Source organism: Protomyctophum bolini (assembly GCF_963924005.1).
Source record: "Protomyctophum bolini genome assembly, chromosome: 8".
Classification (NCBI taxonomy): Eukaryota; Metazoa; Chordata; class Actinopteri; order Myctophiformes; family Myctophidae; genus Protomyctophum; species Protomyctophum bolini.
In genome coordinates this window covers 21,514,040-21,532,654 of record NC_137869.1, presented here as the reverse complement: position 1 = coordinate 21,532,654, position 18,615 = coordinate 21,514,040, and the positions used below count along the sequence as shown (strand labels likewise).

Below are 18,615 nucleotides of genomic sequence, written 5' to 3'. Positions count from 1 at the left end.
TGTGTGTGTGTGTGCGTGTGCGTGTGCGTGCGTGCGTGTGTGCGTGCGTGTTTCCCTGGTTGGAGCCTTCCAGGCAGCAGACGGGTGGCTTGAAGCCTGCTGGCCATATCCAATTGCTTGTTTAGCTCGTCTACATACCCCCAGCTTTCCCTCTCCTGCCCTACCCTCTCTGTGACCTTTAAACTTCTCGCCCTAAAGGTCAGCCCCGTGTGGTATGTTACTGCTCTGTCATGCAAGCAGACTTAACACGCTGTCCAACTACAAGTCCTTTAATGCAGACTTTATGCAAACACTGGGCCGGGATCCAGTTGTTCGTAAATATCCTATTTTTTATTTTGTTTTAAGTTTCCAACAATACATACCGGTATATACATGTTATTTGAAAGATTTTCAGATTAAAAATAAATAATCAAAATGTAAAAATGTAGTTACCGGTAAATAGGTCATAAGTGGTTAATTCATAATGTATTTTTGTTAGTTTGGGTCCCTGACTCCCTGTATCTTTTGGGTCTCGAGCGGAACGTTTTGGGAACTATTTGAGGGTGCCCAAGAAAGCGAGAGAGAGACCAGCCCCCATTTACTTGCCTCCTACTCCTCCTCTCCTCTCCTTATATCTTGCGTCAGGGGCACTTTTTCCTCAATTTGGGTTTTTTAGTATCGTGTGAGATACTAAATTATATCTCCATTATATCTCCTGCTCTCCTCTCTCCAATTAACACCTTTTCGCTTTTCTGTCAATGAGCACAAGGAATCCACACTGCTGATTAGAGGGAAATTACAATCACAGAGATTTGTGGAGAATTAAGACAGAAGGAGTCCTCTGAGCTGTGAATGTTCTGCGTCGAGGCAGCTCCAAATCTGGAGCGCTTTCTTTTATCAAACGGATTCGCATTACGGGTGGTTTGAAGAGGCACTTTCCGTTGTCCTAAACCTGTGTGTATAAGTATAAGATAGCAAATATAGGGAAAGCGCATCAACACACCTACAGACGCACCTCCACCCTCAAATATAGCAGTCAGCCAAATTAATAGTTCATCTACAAGCTCATGCATGCGCTGCAGATCGGCTATTTTTGGAGAAGAGATTTATAGACATTATGTGCAAATATAAAATAGCTGTGATACTTTATGGTTATGGTGAAATAAACCATTAACACTGGTTAGCTTGGAGGGGGCGAGGGGACATCACCATTTCAGCAAATTAGGCGGCATTCGCTATACACACGGAGACGAGAAAGTCGCGTCTCCAAACTTTCCCACTCTGGAAGGTGGTTTCAAAATTAGTCCCCAAAAACGCTGTCTCCATGTGGCAAAAAGGGCAGATCGGCTAAATACTTGCCCGGGTAACGCAGAATACGTCCTCGTCTGGACTTTCTCTTCTCTCCTTTTATCTCCCTGCTCTTCCCCTTTCTTTTGTCTTCTCATTATCTCTCCTGCTCTCCTCTCTCCAATTAACACCTTTTTGCTTTTCTGTCGTTCCCGTTGTCCATGTAGTGTTTTGTTGAGGATATCATAATGGGGTCTGGGGGGGGGGGGTATGGCCTGAAATGGCCTATAAAATGGCTTACAAATAATTATATATAAAAAATATAATCACACAACACGTCACATTGACACGTGTGCATTTATTTTTGCCACTTTTGTGCAACACTGTCTGTATTAACCATATTAAGTGGTTAAACAATAACAAGACTACACTTTTTTACTGCCTATTATATGGAGTCTGGACTACAAAAAAGAGAGAACCCGAGAAGCTTTTCTCCTTGAACAGTCTTCACAGAATGCACTACATACGGCCTCGGTGCTTTGATGATCCACCACAGAACCACAAAGCTCTAGCAGAGAGGCTGTAGACGATATAGAACTATAGATAGTATGGATCTGCGCCTCGAGGGACAACTCTGGGTTAATACGAGTACCACGTTACTGGCTCTACAGCCACCGTTCTCTGGCTACAGCCCAGCCACGATGGAGTTACCTTCGGTTCAGTGTGTCACACTGAACGCCTCATACCTTCTGCTTATGGGTGAACTGAAGTTTTACTGGAAGCGCAAGCAGCCCAAACGGATTCCGCCATGCATTTCTGACCCATTACATGCATGAAGAACGCTTTCTTGAATGATACGATGTGGGTTTTATTATTTTTTCATGCCATGTGTCTGATAAAACATGTATGACGCTTGACGTATCAATAATGCATGTGCAATTCTTGTCCGCGACTGCTGCGTTATTTGGTATGACTGAATCAGCACGTGGGCCTATGTCGGAGTGACTGTGACACGTTTTACAACAGTGTACAGCAGGTGCAAAGCATGTGTTTGGCATGTTGTTAATTGTATGTCGGGGCCATGTGTAAAAGGAGAGTGGCATCTCCTTGCTGAATTGTTAGGCAGGAGGATGGATGTTAAAGCATGCAACAGTTAATCGAATAATTGATTTAATCGATTATAAAAGGTTATTTAATAAAAACTAAACTGGTGCCCGGCTGTAGAGCACCGAGTCGGTAACGATGGAAGTTGGAGATCCAAGCCCCACCCGGCTATGCAATACCTGTTGTACCCGTGTCAGAGTGCCCGTTTCACCCATCTGTCGGTGTCCCTTTTATGCCCATATATGGAGATTTCTGCATCTGTCTCACTGTGTCCCTTGACTCCCTTTATTCCTAGTTCTGTTCTTGTGATATCAGAACAGGCCAGCTCCATATATGGGTGATCGGGTCCAGAGCCCGGGCAGAGGCCTTTTGTGGTGTTTCTGGGGATCTGACCGACTCGACACCGGGCACTGCACTCCCTGCGGTGGTGTAGAACGAGTGTATCGAATTTGAAGTCGGTGGGGCGAACGGTTCTCGAGTTACGCGGAGGATTACGTACTTACATACGTACACACACACACACACACACACACACACACACACACACACACACACACACACACAGAGAGAGACTTGGGTTGCATTTATAGATACCGGTAGATAATCTATTCATAATCAATCCCTATTTTGTCATTATAGGTGAAAATGTTAGTTGCAGCCCTAGTGGATGTTCATTTTAACTACAGTGTGACTGTCTGACTTTCGGGGTATCACACTGAGAGAGAGAAATGGTGAGAGTCAGAGATACTATTTTAAAGTGAGAAAAAAAACCATATACGGCGGTGACAGTAGAAAGAGAGTGAGAAGCAGTTTATTGGTGAAGTACGGTGTGTTCACATCGGAATAGGAATTCTAATGAGACCACGGAAAAGACAGATAGAGGAGAATGTCCCCTCTCCTCAGTCTCTATCTCTCCCCTGCTGTTAGGTCAAAGACACACAGAACTAAGTTCAGACGACAGCCATTAGGGAATAGACAGAGCAGAGAGTGTGTCATAAATAAACGATAGGATGAGCCTGAGGTGACTGTAGGAAGGATGTCCTGTACGCACCAATGCATCAAATATATAGGACACGTTGCCCATAATGTAGGTCAACATTGTTTGCCCGAGTTGGAACAGAGCCGTATGCACATAAACAAACAAATTAGCAAACGCAAACAAATAGAAACACATGCGTAAGCACATGTCTGCGACCCCGTCCCCGACCCAGCGGCTCTGTGGTCGATAAGAGGGAGAGCCTGCGAGTTCAAAGTGTAGAAGGACACGATAAGAGGTAGACCATAAAACGATCAGTTTGAAAATGTTTGCCCAGGAATTGTTATCCGAGCTGATTGGTGATATTGAGCCGTTTCATAACCACTGCTCCTCAGACAGAATTTGGCAGCGGCAACAGACATAGATTTTCACTCGATGATTATTTAACCCATTGCAAGCCCGTTAAACCTCAACAAATCCACAAAATTCAGGAGTGCTGCTGGGGCAGCCGGTGAGCCCATGGGCACCCTCTGCTGTCTGGGATGTGGAGCTGCGCCCTCAGTACATGTGACCGCTATGTGTTTCCCTCCTACACCTCCTCCTGTCAACAAACATTAGAAACCTGCATGGCAAGCCTCTAGCAGAGAAAACACAGCCCCTCCCTTCGTGGCCAAGCATGTGATCGCACCCTCAGACACTTTCACAACAAAAGTATGTGGGTGGGGAGAGAAGAGAGGGTGAGCGGAAAGCAAAGCGAGAAAACAGAGGAAGAGAGGCTGCAAGGCGACTGACTCACGCTTTCACTCAACCCCCCTTCCCCATCCCCTCCCCCTCCTCTGCGCCTCCGCTCAACTCTTTCCGCATTGACTATCCTCTTTTCTTCTCTCTCCTCTGTCACTCTCCCCTCTCCCTCTGTCATCCTCAGATGAACTCGATGAACAGTGTGAGCAGCTCGGAGGACATCAAGCCTCCCCCAGGCCTGCAGAGCCTGGGAAACATCAACTACCAATGCACTAGCCCTGGAGGAATGTCCAAGCACATCTGCGCTATCTGCGGGGACCGTTCTTCAGGTATGGAGGGGGTGGGGGGCAAAATAAATGGGGGTATTCTGGAGGTGAGAGGTCACTCTGCCCCAGATGGAGGCTAGCAACTCATTCAAACAGGAGAGTACACTCCTGGGCGGTTAGCAGATGCTACATCAAACCCCAGCTTTATTTGACCTGTTGGTAAAACCGGAAAAGTTTCAAAATCAACTTATTTTTCACAGTTTACACACACTCAGAGTCCTTATTCCAAAAAGGATGATTATTATGAATCCATAATGTTACAGACTAATGTTGCAGGCTTACGCAATCTGCTTCAAAGTGTGGTAGTAATATTTGCGGTTCTGCTGTTTACACAGGAAAGCACTATGGCGTGTACAGCTGTGAGGGATGTAAAGGCTTCTTCAAGAGAACCATCCGAAAAGACCTCACCTACACGTGTCGAGACATGAAAGAGTGCCTGATTGACAAGCGGCAGCGCAACCGCTGTCAATACTGCCGCTACCAGAAGTGCCTGGCTATGGGTATGAAGCGGGAAGGTATGCGCAATGCCTCACACTAACTATAGATTGTGTCCCACTATTAAGTTCATTGGATGTGTCTTCAGTGTTTGTATGTCCCGGAGCTTTGTCGCTCACCGAAAAATAGCCAATCTGCAAGCTCACAACGCATCGAGAGTTTGCAGATCGGCTATTTTTGGTGCTCGACACCATTTTTAACAAAGCAACTCGGGTTGTGTTGTCTGGAGGCATTGTTCGTGCACTGTACGTGACATCGCGGTGTCCCCGGAGATCACGTCCAGGAAGTTTAACACGTGACCTTTTTGTCCCCTTTCTGCTGCATGCTCAGCGGTCCAGGAAGAGAGGCAGCGTGGGAAAGAGCGGGGGGAGAACGAGGTGGAGTCGACCAGCAGTTACAACGAGGAGATGCCCGTGGATAAGATCCTAGACGCTGAGCTGGCAGTGGAACCCAAAACAGAGACGTACACGGACGGCAGCCCCGGCAACTCAGTAAGGAGAACCCCAACAGGGGCCACCAACAAATGTGTCCATGACAAAGACTTGGCCTTGTCCGTGGCAAATTTTAGATTTTCTGTCTCACATGCCATTATGTTCTTATTTTAACACCCACTTACTGAATGTCAGTCTCCAGGTTTTCTTCAGAATATGTATGACAATTATTTACTATTATTTCTTATTTACAACTCTATGGTTTTAAGACCCCCTTAACTCTGAGAGTGTTCAAATAGAACCAAATGGACCCGTAATGGTTCCATTTGAACACTCTCAGAGTTACAGACCTGTTATGGTCATGGCTATCCATTTATGTGTTTCTGGTAATATTATTGTCCACTCATTTTGTATGTCCGTGGCAAAAATGGAATGTTTTAAAATATGTCCACCACAAGCCAACATGGCGATGACCCCTGAACCCCAATCACACCCCGCCGGTGTCCAATCATGTGCCATGGAATAATTATAATAATAATCTTCACAGGTCTGTTCAAAACACCCACAACAAAAACGACACTCTGTACACAGAACCATCGTATCGGCGGGGCAGTTTGTTTAATGCTGCGATGGCTGAGGGGACAAAACTAAAACTGACCTTTTTCCAGGTTCTATAACTTTGTCCAGATGGCATGAGGTCATGGAAGAGATACAGGGGATGATCAGTGTAATTTGATATCCAAAGTCCTAACCTTAGTGTTCATATCGGAGAGTGTGGGTGTGAGAAATCCGATCTTGGAGCAATGCGGGTAAAACTGAAATGTTTGTTTCTGTTAGGCATGGACAGTATAGTGTAAAAACATGCTTTTGCACAGTAATAACAGAAGATGAGGGGCGACAGATAATGATCTCAATTTCAATACGTATTATATGGAGTCTTTGCTGAAAATGTGAATGGATAGATGTAGTGTGTTGATCAAACCTAAGTCTATTGTGCAGAGTGAGTCCAAGATATGTCAAACTGTCCACCTGTATTACAATTTCACCATTCATGAGGAGTGGATTAAGGATTGTTTGAATGACCAGTTATTTTGTTTTGTCCACATTCAACTGAAGGTCCGTGATAGAGTTATAGTCATGTTCACGGAGCAGTCTGAGAATGGCAGTATCATTATTTAAAGTATGTGATGTTTGTGGCTGACGGGCTAATACAGTCATTTGTGTATAGTATGTAGCAGTCTACTAGCGGAAGGGACTCGGCACACAACCCTGAGGGGCCCCTGTGTTATGTTGGTGATAACAGTTGATGAGAATTACTTTAACTCTTTGTGGTCTATACTCAAAAAGTTGTATGTCCAGGAAGGAATGTTGAGGTGATGCGGTTTCTTGATCATGTGATGGCATTGAAAGGTGTTGAAAGCGGAGCTAAAAGCAACTAATAGAATGGTGGCAAGATTGTGCGTAGAAGAATCCAGATGTTGGAGAATGACGGAGGCATGCCACAGCATCCTCTGTCCCCCACTTGGCCCTATAGGCAGACTGGTAAAGGGTCCAGCTGTGACCTGACAGCTGGCAAGATGATGTTCAGAATCAGTCTCTCCAGGCATTTTATCATTATTGAAGTTAATGCAAAGATCACCATCCAGAATCTAAATGAGTTGTTTTCAATATGGGTTCTGGGGATCCCAAGGGGTCGTTGAGGGGTTAACAGGGGCTCCCCAACTAAATTATTATAATTATAGCTTATTATATGTAGCCTAGTAAACCATCCCGGTTGAGCGATCATGTGTTTTCTTCTGCAGACCGGTCTGGTCCCAAGCGCTGGGTTCACGTTTTGCAGAAACCAAAAGGTGGAAGAGCCAACCGGGTTGGTTTGCCAGGCTAATGAAACATTAGGGAGCGTACAATAGATCATTCCAACCAAATAACAGTGGATTTTTATAAACTCCTGTCAGAGAAGGCATAACTAATTAGTGTAATGTTTGCTTTTGTACCTGTACTTCTGTACTTAAGGAGTTGGACCCAGTCAATGCATTAAGCTCGGCTATAGGTGGCTAACAACAACGTTTGCCTGATGATTAGTCACTCTTGTGGTGTTTTCCCCTCTCCCCCTTCTATAAGGATATGTCCGTGTGGGGTCCACGTCGGTCGGAGATATTAAATAATTAAATGACCGCGTGGTTGTTTGACACTGACAGACAGATGGAACAGCAAGAAGGTAGGAAACAGGTCGCTACTGCAGTATGAATCGGCCCGTAACGTGAACGTGTAACAGCGTGTGAGATATGAGAGAGAGAGACAGAGAGAGAGAGAAAAAAAGTCACACTCAGAGGAGGAGGTGGACAGTGAGAGGAAGCCTTGAATTCCCTATTATCACACTTGGCAGTGTGGAGAGCTTGTTCACAAGGTGATACCGTCAAGTACAAGTACACAGTACTCCCGGTCTGAAGAGATATTAGTAAGCAGGTAGCAAAGAGACATTTGTCTTACCCTTTGTTTCTACCGAGCCTAACGAGCAAATCACAGGCTTACAAGGCAAGGTGTCAAGATCAACACAACACATTCTGCTACTGCCAGCCTTAATTTGAAAACAGAAGATCTACAAGCTGCATTGTAGATTAGCTATTTTTGGCGCACTACACTGACCTGCAGCTAAGTATACTGTGTACACTGTACATCATGGTACAGGTGTTGTTGAGGGGGTTGATTAGAACAGTGGTTTTCAACGTGGGGTTCCAAACAGACCTGTACAGGTCTGTAACTCTGAGAGTGTACAAATGCTCCACCTCTTAGTTGTGGGAGTTGTTGAAATTAAATGTTTGAGTACCACTGGATTTGAATGTTATTATAGGACAGTAGTTTTCAATGCTTTTCGTATCAATGTCCATTATTTATAAATTATTTGTGCATTTGAAGTTTGAACCATGGACGACCATTTATTATTTTATTTGTTTAACGTTCTGTTTATTAAAGTTTTAGTTTTTTACAAATGCAGAAATAAATTGAGAGATACAAACACACAGACGACCATTTGATGAGATTTTGCCTCTCAGATCCAAGACTTTTTTTGTTGTTTGATAAGATTGTGTCCACAATTCCATGCTGTATTGCTGTGGTAGCCATAGGAGACATAACAGCCAAACATTGATCAAAATAACAATTCTTCTACATTCTCTAATTGTGTAGAATTAAGTAATGTAGATGTTTAACAATAATTTAACTTCTGAGAGCGTAACATGAAACCAAATGGACCCGTAACTCAAGAGTTAAAGATCTAATCAAGGTAGTTAGTTACCAACTCTCCATCATTTAGCTTGAGACCACTGGTTGAGAACCACTGTTATAGGAGATTCTTTTCTCTTGTGTGTTTCCAGACGAATGATCCCGTCACCAACATCTGCCAAGCAGCAGACAAACAGCTCTTCACGTTGGTAGAGTGGGCTAAGAGGATTCCACACTTCTCTGAGCTCCCCCTAGATGACCAAGTCATCCTACTACGAGCAGGTAGACACGTGCACACACACACACACGTGACACGCATGCACACTCTTATAGGTCTACGCTCGTCACAGTAGCGTAGACCTACAGTATATGCACAGATTACACAGGAGACAAATCTATTACTAATTAAGAATATGTAATTTTCACAGTTGCATACATTATGGTAGCACTAAAACCAGCATTGTAACTAACCAGCAATTCCCACAGACAGACAGACAGACAGACAGACAGACAGACAGACAGACAGATATTGGCCCGGTTTCCCAAAGGACACATGGTGTAAGATGTATGGTGTTGCACATGCTCAGATGCCCTCTAGGCCGCATACGGAAGCCTGTGAACATTCCGTGCATAGATGTGCCACGCAATGGTAGAAATGTAATAATTTAATTTAATAATATTTGGACTGCTGGACAGCTGACAGTAGGCTCTCTTTACTCTTTACTTTATATATATATATATATATATATATATGTGTGTGTATTTGTGTGTGCTGTCCAGCAGTCCAAATGTATTATTAAATTAAAATTCAGAATGATAGACCTGAGGCCTACCATTGCGTGGCACATCTATGCACGGAATGTCTATGTTCACAGGCTTCTGTGTGCGGCCTAGAGGGCATCTGAGCATGTGCAACACCATACCTCTCACACCATGTGACTGTGTCCTTTGGGAAACCGGGCCATTGGCTTTAATTGGCTAGCCTAAACATTATATTGCACACGCAACGGCACACTGGTGAGACATATCTTACACAATTTGTGTATTCTGTAATAATTCATTGTTAGTTTATTGGGATTTATTATGATATTGGTTGCACAAAAATGACCATTTCAGAGTTCAGACTAGTCCTTTCTACTCACAGATTGTAAGTGTGGTGGTGGGAGCCCTGTCCATGTGTTTGTGGTTGAGACACTGTCTGCCAGTGCCAGCTTCGAGAAAGTTCATGAAGATGTGGAGATCTTATTTTTTTAAGATTTGTTTTTTGTTTTGGCTTTTTGCCTTTATTGATAGTTATTAGTGAAGACAGACAGGAAAGTGGGAGAGAGAGAGAATGGAGAAACACGCAGCAAAGGTCGTCATGTAGGGGACTCGAACACACGACAGGCCAGAGCTTATATGTGGCATGCGCCTGGACCACTAGGCCAGTGGGCGCCCCGTGGACATCTTTTTTTACAGTCTCCTCATTGAGCTTTTCAGTTCAAGTGGTAACACTTAACGTGCATTTATTATTTTTCCATCTTGTGGTTCCACCTCACAGTTGCAGTGTGAATAGCTGGCATCCGGGCTGGATGTCTCATCTTCAACTGCGTGTGTATTGTTGTGAATTGGTGATAGGATAATTTGGCATCTTTACTCGATCTTTCTTGGGTATCTGAACAAAATACTTTAGTACAGTAGCGGACTATTTGTTACTTCCCATCTCTGCTGGCAGGGGATGTGTTTTAATGTCCTCAACGCCACACATCCAACAAGCTTTCCACAACGGTGTCATTATTTCATTCGCGTTAATGATTCCTTCCCAACTAGGCCTATTTATTTACTTTTTACGTGCACTCAATAAATAAATGAATGGCTTCTAGTTCAATAGCCTGCATAAACCTGATAGTTTGCCAATGTCCTATAACAGCTGCAACAAGTCTGCCCTCTGCTGGTGAGAGGTTTCGCACACACAACTCACAGTCTGTTTATTGATAGTTAGGGCTGCACCTATCGATTTTGTTCCGGCAAAGATTATTCTATAGATGTTGTGAGAAATGTTTTATAGATGAATGAATCAACTAATTTGATTTGTCTGATTAATGACTTCGTTTTTACTGTGTCATACAATGGTGTTTCGCAAGCCAGATGGCTCCCAGGCCCACATGAGAAGTCTCACAACAAGCCTAATGAGACTCATGAAGTCTTTATAGCTTTGGAGAGGGAAAAGACTTGCCGGTCCATTTTATCGGCAGAAGTGAAATGCCATTCATTGTTTAGAGATACGTTGGAAGTATTTTTAGGAAAGGGGTGATGAGAAGGGGGTGGGGGAGTGAAGCCAGTAACAAAGAATTGTGTTTGTTGTTTGTGTCTAGGCTGGAACGAACTGCTCATCGCTTCCTTTTCGCACCGCTCCGTCACCGTAAAAGATGGAATCCTATTGGCTACCGGCCTCCATGTCCATAGAAGCAGTGCACACAGTGCTGGAGTAGGGTCCATCTTTGATAGGTACGTAGTAAACCAATCAGGGTATGTCATACATGTCAGGGAACAGTTTACCTAAGAGTTATTATAATGTTTATTAGGCTGTGGCCTCTAGTTTGTTGGTGGTGTGCGTAAATGTTTAACCACGTTATCACTGGGGGGAGCATTAGCAAAAATAGCAGATCTACAGGCTCATAACGCGTCATAAAGTGACTCATAGGCTAGTAGATCGGCTATTTTTGGCAAAGAGATTGGTACAGAGGGGGAAAAGTGTTTCAAGCACAGAGCCAACTCGGGTCCAATTTAAGTCTAGAGGGTTTACATGGTTAAACCCTGTACTTTGTTGACCAGGCAGGTATCCCGAGGGGTCAGTGTTGCATTGCTGATTTTACCTTTGGTAGGACGCCATTTTCTTTTTTTTTTTCACTTAATTTTTATTGAAGGAAGAACAGACACAAACAAAAACTCAACTAACAAGACAATACGGGAGAGAAAAAGAAAAGAAAAAGGACTATTGCAATATCGCTAGGCTGAGAGAAGAGTTTCCACTTTTCCCATTTTTTATGGAATTTATCCTCTTGTAGTCTCAGTATGAATGTTAGTTTTTCCATAGAATACAGTTCCTCAATAATGTCCATCCATTGATCTTTCGTTGGTGGGTCCTGTTGGTACCAGCGTCGTGTGATTGCTTTTTTACTTGATGCTAAGAGGTGTTAGAAACTCTTCAGGGATATTTCCCAACAGTAGAAAAGAAACAGACAAAGGTATCTCAAAACACAGAATGGTCTCCAAAGTGGAGTGAATATCCTGCCAGTATTTCTGAATTTTAGACCAGAAAATATGAGCGTGGCCCGCTTCCTTGTGGCCACATTGTCTCCAGCAAGGCTGTTCTGTTTTCAGTTGGGTAGGACGCCATTTTAAGGACCTCACGTGTACGTCGCTTAACACCTACACTACAGGTCACGCAATGGACCATGGCGTGACCAAAGTCAAAAGCCTTTTATAAACTTTGTTGAGGTGTGAAATTTTGTTTTTAATCGATGCATGTGCATTCTTTAAAAAATCGATGCATCGATTTCATTAACACGAGTCAATTCAGATTAGGAGTCGAAAGTCGAAAAAAAAAAGAAAAGGTGCGAGTGCACAGAATTCAAACTGTAGGATTGATTATTGTAACAGACTGAAGTAATTCTTTCCCTTTGCATACCACACCGGAGCGCACTCGCCTATTAGTTTGCATTGCATTCAGAACGCGCCCTTAATTAAGAACCTAACTGCAGCTGTGCGTGGCTCTCAGCAGTGTCCCACTATTGACTGGCTGAATTTGAACTGTGTGTCAGAGAAGTAACAGATAGAAGCGCGCAAACTTTATCCCCAAACTATATACCCCACCTCCGTGCTGGAAATAAAACGTCTGGGTTTCCGAGGCTACATCCGTGCTGTTTCTGGTTTAGATTTACGCGTGGGACGCATGAATCTCTCCGTCTCCGGTCACGGCGGTCAGTGCGGGTTGTTGTTTATTTGCATGGCTCAGACAATAAGTAACAAACTAACATGAGAAAGTTATCGAGTTGTTGGAGGAGGAGGAGAAGGTTCACGTCGTTAACGTGGAATGTAATGGCAGATTGTATTCTGATGATGGCTGCTGTAATGTTAATATATAGACCTATGTCTTCTATATTGTGTTCTGAAGCTCGGCTGCTGTACTGCCACTAGTGTTAATGTTATATTTTGTATTGTGTTCTCGGGCCACTTTGCTGCGCCGCGCTGTGTGCCAATTATCCCCCCTCTCCTGTTGTGTTCTCTTTTCTGGTCTCTGTACAAGTGTACTTGCGTGTGTGCCTGCACTGTTTAGTATTTACTATTACATTTTCATGTTTTGATAATCAGTGCTTTGCCATTATAGATGATACATACACTGTGCCATAGCCCATATTGGGGAGGCCACTGTGTGCGCAGTGCTTTGTTAGACATGCTCCGTATTTGAGCGCGCACACCTCCACCCTGGCACCGCGTGCAATTATCAATGCAACAGATCTGAACGCACACATCGCTTTGCAATGCATCATTATGTTGTAAACCTCTGAGTTTTCTTCACTGAATGTTCGGTGACATGCCCAGAATAGGGACACTAGTGTTCATGTGGGTAATGTAAAAAGGTGGGCCTAATGGAAATGGACAACCCATCACAGGAATAGTCTGTGCATCCTATCCGTAATGTGTGCTTGCCGTTGCCGGTTAAATATGACAGACATCAGAACCGCCACATCCACAGCGATGATTTCAGCTCACAATACTTTCGGAATCTCTGCGTATGTAATATTAAATAAATACTAGTGTGGACTGTCGATCCTAACGATCGTAATTGAGAAACAAATCGGATTTGCCTACAGTCTGAAAAAGGTCTTACAGGCTGTGACCCATCCTGTATAATGTTCAGAGAATCATTGAAAGCTCCCTATGACACAAGTACAGTTTTGTGAACAGAACCGAATTTATTGTTTAAAAAAATGAATGCTAACTAGCAAAGACATCGACGTGTCGACAATATATGTGTCAACAATATATGGATTGCGTTGGCATATGTTAGAGTTAGAGTTTGTCCTTTCACCTTCTGTCCATTCACCTTCAATGTCATGTTTCTCTAACGCCAATCTCTTGGTCTCCTGCAGAGTCCTAACAGAGTTGGTGTCTAAAATGAAAGACATGCAGATGGATAAGACGGAACTGGGCTGCCTGCGAGCCATCGTCCTCTTCAACCCTGGTTAGTACGGTCAACTTTCACCTCGTACAACAGTGAGTGTTAGTGTTAGTGTTTGACTCTGAGAGTGTACAAATGGAACCAAATGAACCCATAAGGTTTTCACTGGTCGAGATAATACCCGAGACTCACATATATATTTTTCAATTAATGTTATTTATTGACTGTCTGTCTGTCTATCAGTCCCTCCCTCCTAGTACGCACAACATCACTGACCACGTTATTAACACGCTGAGGAAGTCTTGACGCCGAAGCGCTATTCATTAAAAAGTACTAGAAGGGTTTTTTCCCTTTCTCCCTCACTCGCTCCCTTTCTCTGTCTCTCTCGTTGACTGTCCCTCTCCACTCCCTCGAGTTGGCGCTGCTATCTGTGCCATGCATGGACATGCATGGCTGTGCGTAGCCCTACACACTTCCACTTCACACCTACCAAAGCTTTACAAAAAGCTGTCAATACTGTATGCATGAAGATCACCCATTCTCCATATATGGAGCTGGCCTGTTCTGACATCACAATCTGCATAGACTCCATATTTGGGCATGCCTGACAAAGAACTCCATATATGGGCATAATAGGGACACAGACATAATAACTGGGTGGGGCATTCATTTCCAACTTGCCGATATCGTTCTAAGTAGGCCAGTGCCCAGGGCACCGCTCTATTTATCCATAATGTACAAATTATGGATAAGATGTCAGGACAGATTTCCCCTTTTCGGGGAGGCGTCAGAATAGGTTATGGACTTAGATGGGTCTTCATTCAAACATCTTTATAACAAACATCTTTTAGTGTGAGATAATGTAGTTTGAATGCAGTTGTAATGGTTTCAATTGATGTTTAGCCAGGCATAGGGCACCTAGAATGTTGAGGCAAATACAATTTCTACGGATTTCATAGGATGTAAAAATGGATGACTATGAAGACTTGCTTTTTTTTAACTTCAGATGCCAAGGGTCTGTCCAACCCACCAGAAGTAGAAGGGCTCAGGGAAAAGGTTTACGCCTCTTTGGAGTCATACACCAAACAGAAATATCCAGACCAGCCTGGCAGGTAGGCAAGACATCACTCTACTACTACACTATAAAAAGAACTGTCCATAACCACGGTTTTGATTGATTGAATACTTTATTAGTCAGAAATGTAAACAGTCAGACATTAAGGCTAAAAGGATGACACAGAAAAGTCCTGGGGACTGGTTTCCATTGTGGTCCTACGTATTCAACATAGCATAAGAATTAACACAATAATGCATTGTCATCAAAGAATGCAAAGACTCTATGAAAATGGTGCATTTATATAGCACCTTTATCCAAGGCGCATTGTGCGTTACATTCACCCACTCACACACCGATGACAGAGGAAACCATGCAAGGCACCAACCTGCACATCGGGAGCAATTCAGTGTATTTCTCAAGGACACTTCGACACTAACTCTGGAGGAGCCCGGGTTCAAACTGGCAACCTTGCGGTTCCCATCCGGCCACTCTAACCCTGAACCACCGCCGCCCAAAGGATGTGTATGTACAAAGGAGAAAAGGGCAGGCCCCCTGGATGTACCATTGGGCTAGGTTGGGCTGATGAAATTGTAAAGTATTGCAATCCAATTCAAGTGAGATTTGTGTTTAGTTATTGCATATTTAGTTGTATTATTATGGTTAAAACATTAAGAGCTTCTGCTCTGCTATGTGCACTACAGACAGTGCCTGCTGTGTTGTGGGTTCTGTCTGTCTGTCTGTCTGTTGGGGGGCTGGGTACCCCAACAGAAAAAACTAAAATATCCCTAATTTTTTTAGCCACACAGCTTTTCCGCACGGACAAATTGCGCACCACGCGGCCGAAGGGGTCACTGAAGTGTTGTCTAGTAGGGCCCCTACTACTGTAAATCCGGCACTGGAAAAGGGAAAAACAGCGGCAGTGAATGACACCACCAATTTACATGTACAGTACCTCCCCTAGTGGTCTTCTGGTTTATCAGGCCAATTTTGAAGGAAATGTCAGCCGGGCATTCCACGTTTTGGTGCTACATCACATTTTTTCAGCAGCAATGATGACACAAATGACCTACTGATTTAGAATCTCAGGAAGCTTTGAAAACAAATTCCCAAATTGATTGATCGAATGATGACTTGACTTTTGCAAATTGATTGATCGAATGATGATTTGACTTTTGCAAAAAGTAACTCAACTCTCAATGAAGTACATTTTCATGCCATACTGATTTGTTGTTTTAAAAAAATAACAATGTTTTTAATCTTGTCTTTTTATTCATCTTGGCCTTATGTCTTACTGTTTATTTACAGTATGTTTTATGTTATGCTGCTGCATCACCCCAACCTAAGATTTTTACAATGAATATTCATTTAAGTGAAAATGTACTCTCTGAATCTGATATAAAGCTAAAGTGTGTCCACTAATGTTAATGCATTGCACTGATAAATCATATAACTGACTGGCTGGCATATAAATCCTGGTTGGCTGGGAATGATACTAAAGGACCTCTGTTGCATGTCACCACTCCACTCGGCTGACTGTTTATTGAGACAGATGGAATGACGACAACTGGAGGAGACTGGCTTTGGTAGTCACAGCAGTGAGGTCAATAGAGCAAATTACATGACGAGACAAAACCAGTAACTGTACATAACCTCTACCTCTTCCAGTTCAACTCAAATGTATTTGTAGTTTCAAAAGGTTTACTTGCCCGTTTACAAAGGAAACATACAAGTCTGCCCTGTCCTTAAAATCTACACACTCAATAAAAGAAATGGAAAAATCCCTTCGCAAGAAGAAAAATGAAATAAATAAATTGTGGGAATAATCACAAAGGAGCCTTCCAGAATGGACTGGAATGTATTAATACTTTAATGCAGAGTGGACAATATCCAAATGCATTTTTAAAGATTTGTTTCGGGCCTTTCTGCCTTTATTGATGGATACAAGTGAAGACCGACAGGAAAGCGGGAGAGAGAGAAGGGGAGAGACTTGCAGCGAAGGTCGTCATGGACGGGACTCGAACACGCAATGCGCTGTCAGGCTAGAGCCTATATGTGGCATGCACCTGGACCACTAGGCCAGCGGGTGCCCCATGTTTACATTTTCTTGAAATACGAGCACATGAGTTTAGTTTAGAGTGCCTTTAGTGAGTTTTCGATCCCATCTCCTGGAGAGTGTGTATCTTATAGCCAGTGAGAGCCAGTGGATGGATATGCTGTGGTTTTATTGGTTGTTGGCTAGTTGTTAGGGTGACATGACCAATTAAGGGTACATCCCTGGTACAGAGGATGAAACGGCACCCGTAGGTGGGCCCCCAGCCTGCCAGTTAGGATCCGAAATAAAGTAAAGTATACATCATTACCAGACCTAAATTTATCCTTCAGCTTATTGCTTATAATGCCATAATGACTGGCTATACACAGGTTTTGTAGCAATTGGTAGCAATTGTTGATATGTAAATGTTCAAGCATAAAAGCCATATCTCATGGCTTTTTATGTCAATGTAGCACTTTGAATGTAAAGTGCGTTACGAATAAAATGGATGATTATTATTATTATCAGGCTTTCTTTACCTTATTTCAGACCACTTTCCAAAGCTTGCATTTATTCTTTATTCCCAGACTTCTCAGGTGCCTTTGTACAGTAATGTGTATGTTTTGCCCATTTTGTCCATGCAGGTTTGCCAAGCTACTGCTGCGTCTGCCCGCCCTGCGCTCCATCGGCCTGAAGTGTCTAGAGCACCTGTTCTTCTTCAAGCTGATTGGCGACACGCCCATCGACACCTTCCTCATGGAGATGCTGGAGGCACCGCATCAGATCACATGACAAAAGTCCCCTCTTCGCTCATGTACATAAACTCCTGCAATCTCATTGATATGAAGATGAAAAAAGACATAAAAGAGACTTGATTCAAGTTGTAAAACGGCATATTTTGTACCAAGCACAAAATGAATATGAAATGTCTAAAGAATTACAAAATGTATTTTGGGTGGGTGGGTGGGAGGGGTCGGGGTGGTGGTGGTCCGGGAGGGGCCAGTCTTGAGGAGCGGACAGAGGGGATTCTTGGAAGAGAGAGTACACTGTCAACTGTCAAAAAATAAATTCTAATAGAATTGTTAACAGATTTTTTTTTCTTTTTCTTTTTTTTCCTTTTGTAAATAGATAATTTCAGGTATCGGTTTTAAGAGCAACCCAATGCAATATGAAAAGAGAAGAAAATCATATTTTATTCAAAGAGGATTTGTATAAAAACAAAAACCATCCCTACATTTCTAAAAAAAAAAAAGAAAAAAGAAAATACACTTTAGAATTCTTACAGAATAAAATTATTTAAAATTACTGAAATGTCTTGCTTGTGTATTTTTTTTTCTATCTTAGTAAAATCACATTAGGCCTATACCATAAAAGGACAGTAAGACTATGCCACCATTTGATGCATGCACTTTATGTTTTTCATATTTTACAGAGCTACTTTTGTTAACAGACTGATTCTGGCTTGAGCGAGATTAACATAAATAGCACTTATGATATTATGCGCCAATATATTCATTGTATTGATAATTATGATGACAACTCCTTCCACCATTTCAACTGACCCTATTGGTGCGATCTTTTCATCAGCCACTAGATGGCGTAAGTAGACTATACACTTGGAAAGATAGCCTACAGAAGCTGTGCGTTTCACTCGCTGCTGCTGCTACTACTACACTAACTACAGTATAGCTTCGGAGCTTCAATCAGATCCTAATCCTATCTGGGTTTATTGGGTTTTTCCATTGACGTCTCGGGGAGGCCTAAAAGGATTTAATTTGTTTTCTTTTTCTTCTTTGTATTG

The 18,615-nt window shown here is 43.0% G+C and overlaps 1 protein-coding gene across 1 annotated transcript in view; it reads left to right on the top strand.

Moving 5' to 3' along the window:
- The window catches only part of rxrgb (retinoid X receptor, gamma b), a 49,761-nt gene extending 31,997 nt beyond the window's left edge, over positions 1 to 17,764 (top strand). The window contains exons 3-10 of the mRNA XM_080769953.1: positions 4,272 to 4,416; positions 4,749 to 4,928; positions 5,239 to 5,399; positions 8,714 to 8,843; positions 10,916 to 11,048; positions 13,697 to 13,788; positions 14,732 to 14,837; positions 17,459 to 17,764. Coding sequence (XP_080626079.1) covers positions 4,272 to 4,416; positions 4,749 to 4,928; positions 5,239 to 5,399; positions 8,714 to 8,843; positions 10,916 to 11,048; positions 13,697 to 13,788; positions 14,732 to 14,837; positions 17,459 to 17,606 — 1,095 coding nt within the window. The 3' untranslated portion in view covers positions 17,607 to 17,764. The remainder of the gene's footprint in view (positions 1 to 4,271; positions 4,417 to 4,748; positions 4,929 to 5,238; positions 5,400 to 8,713; positions 8,844 to 10,915; positions 11,049 to 13,696; positions 13,789 to 14,731; positions 14,838 to 17,458) is intronic.
- The last annotated feature ends 851 nt before the right edge of the window (positions 17,765 to 18,615 follow it).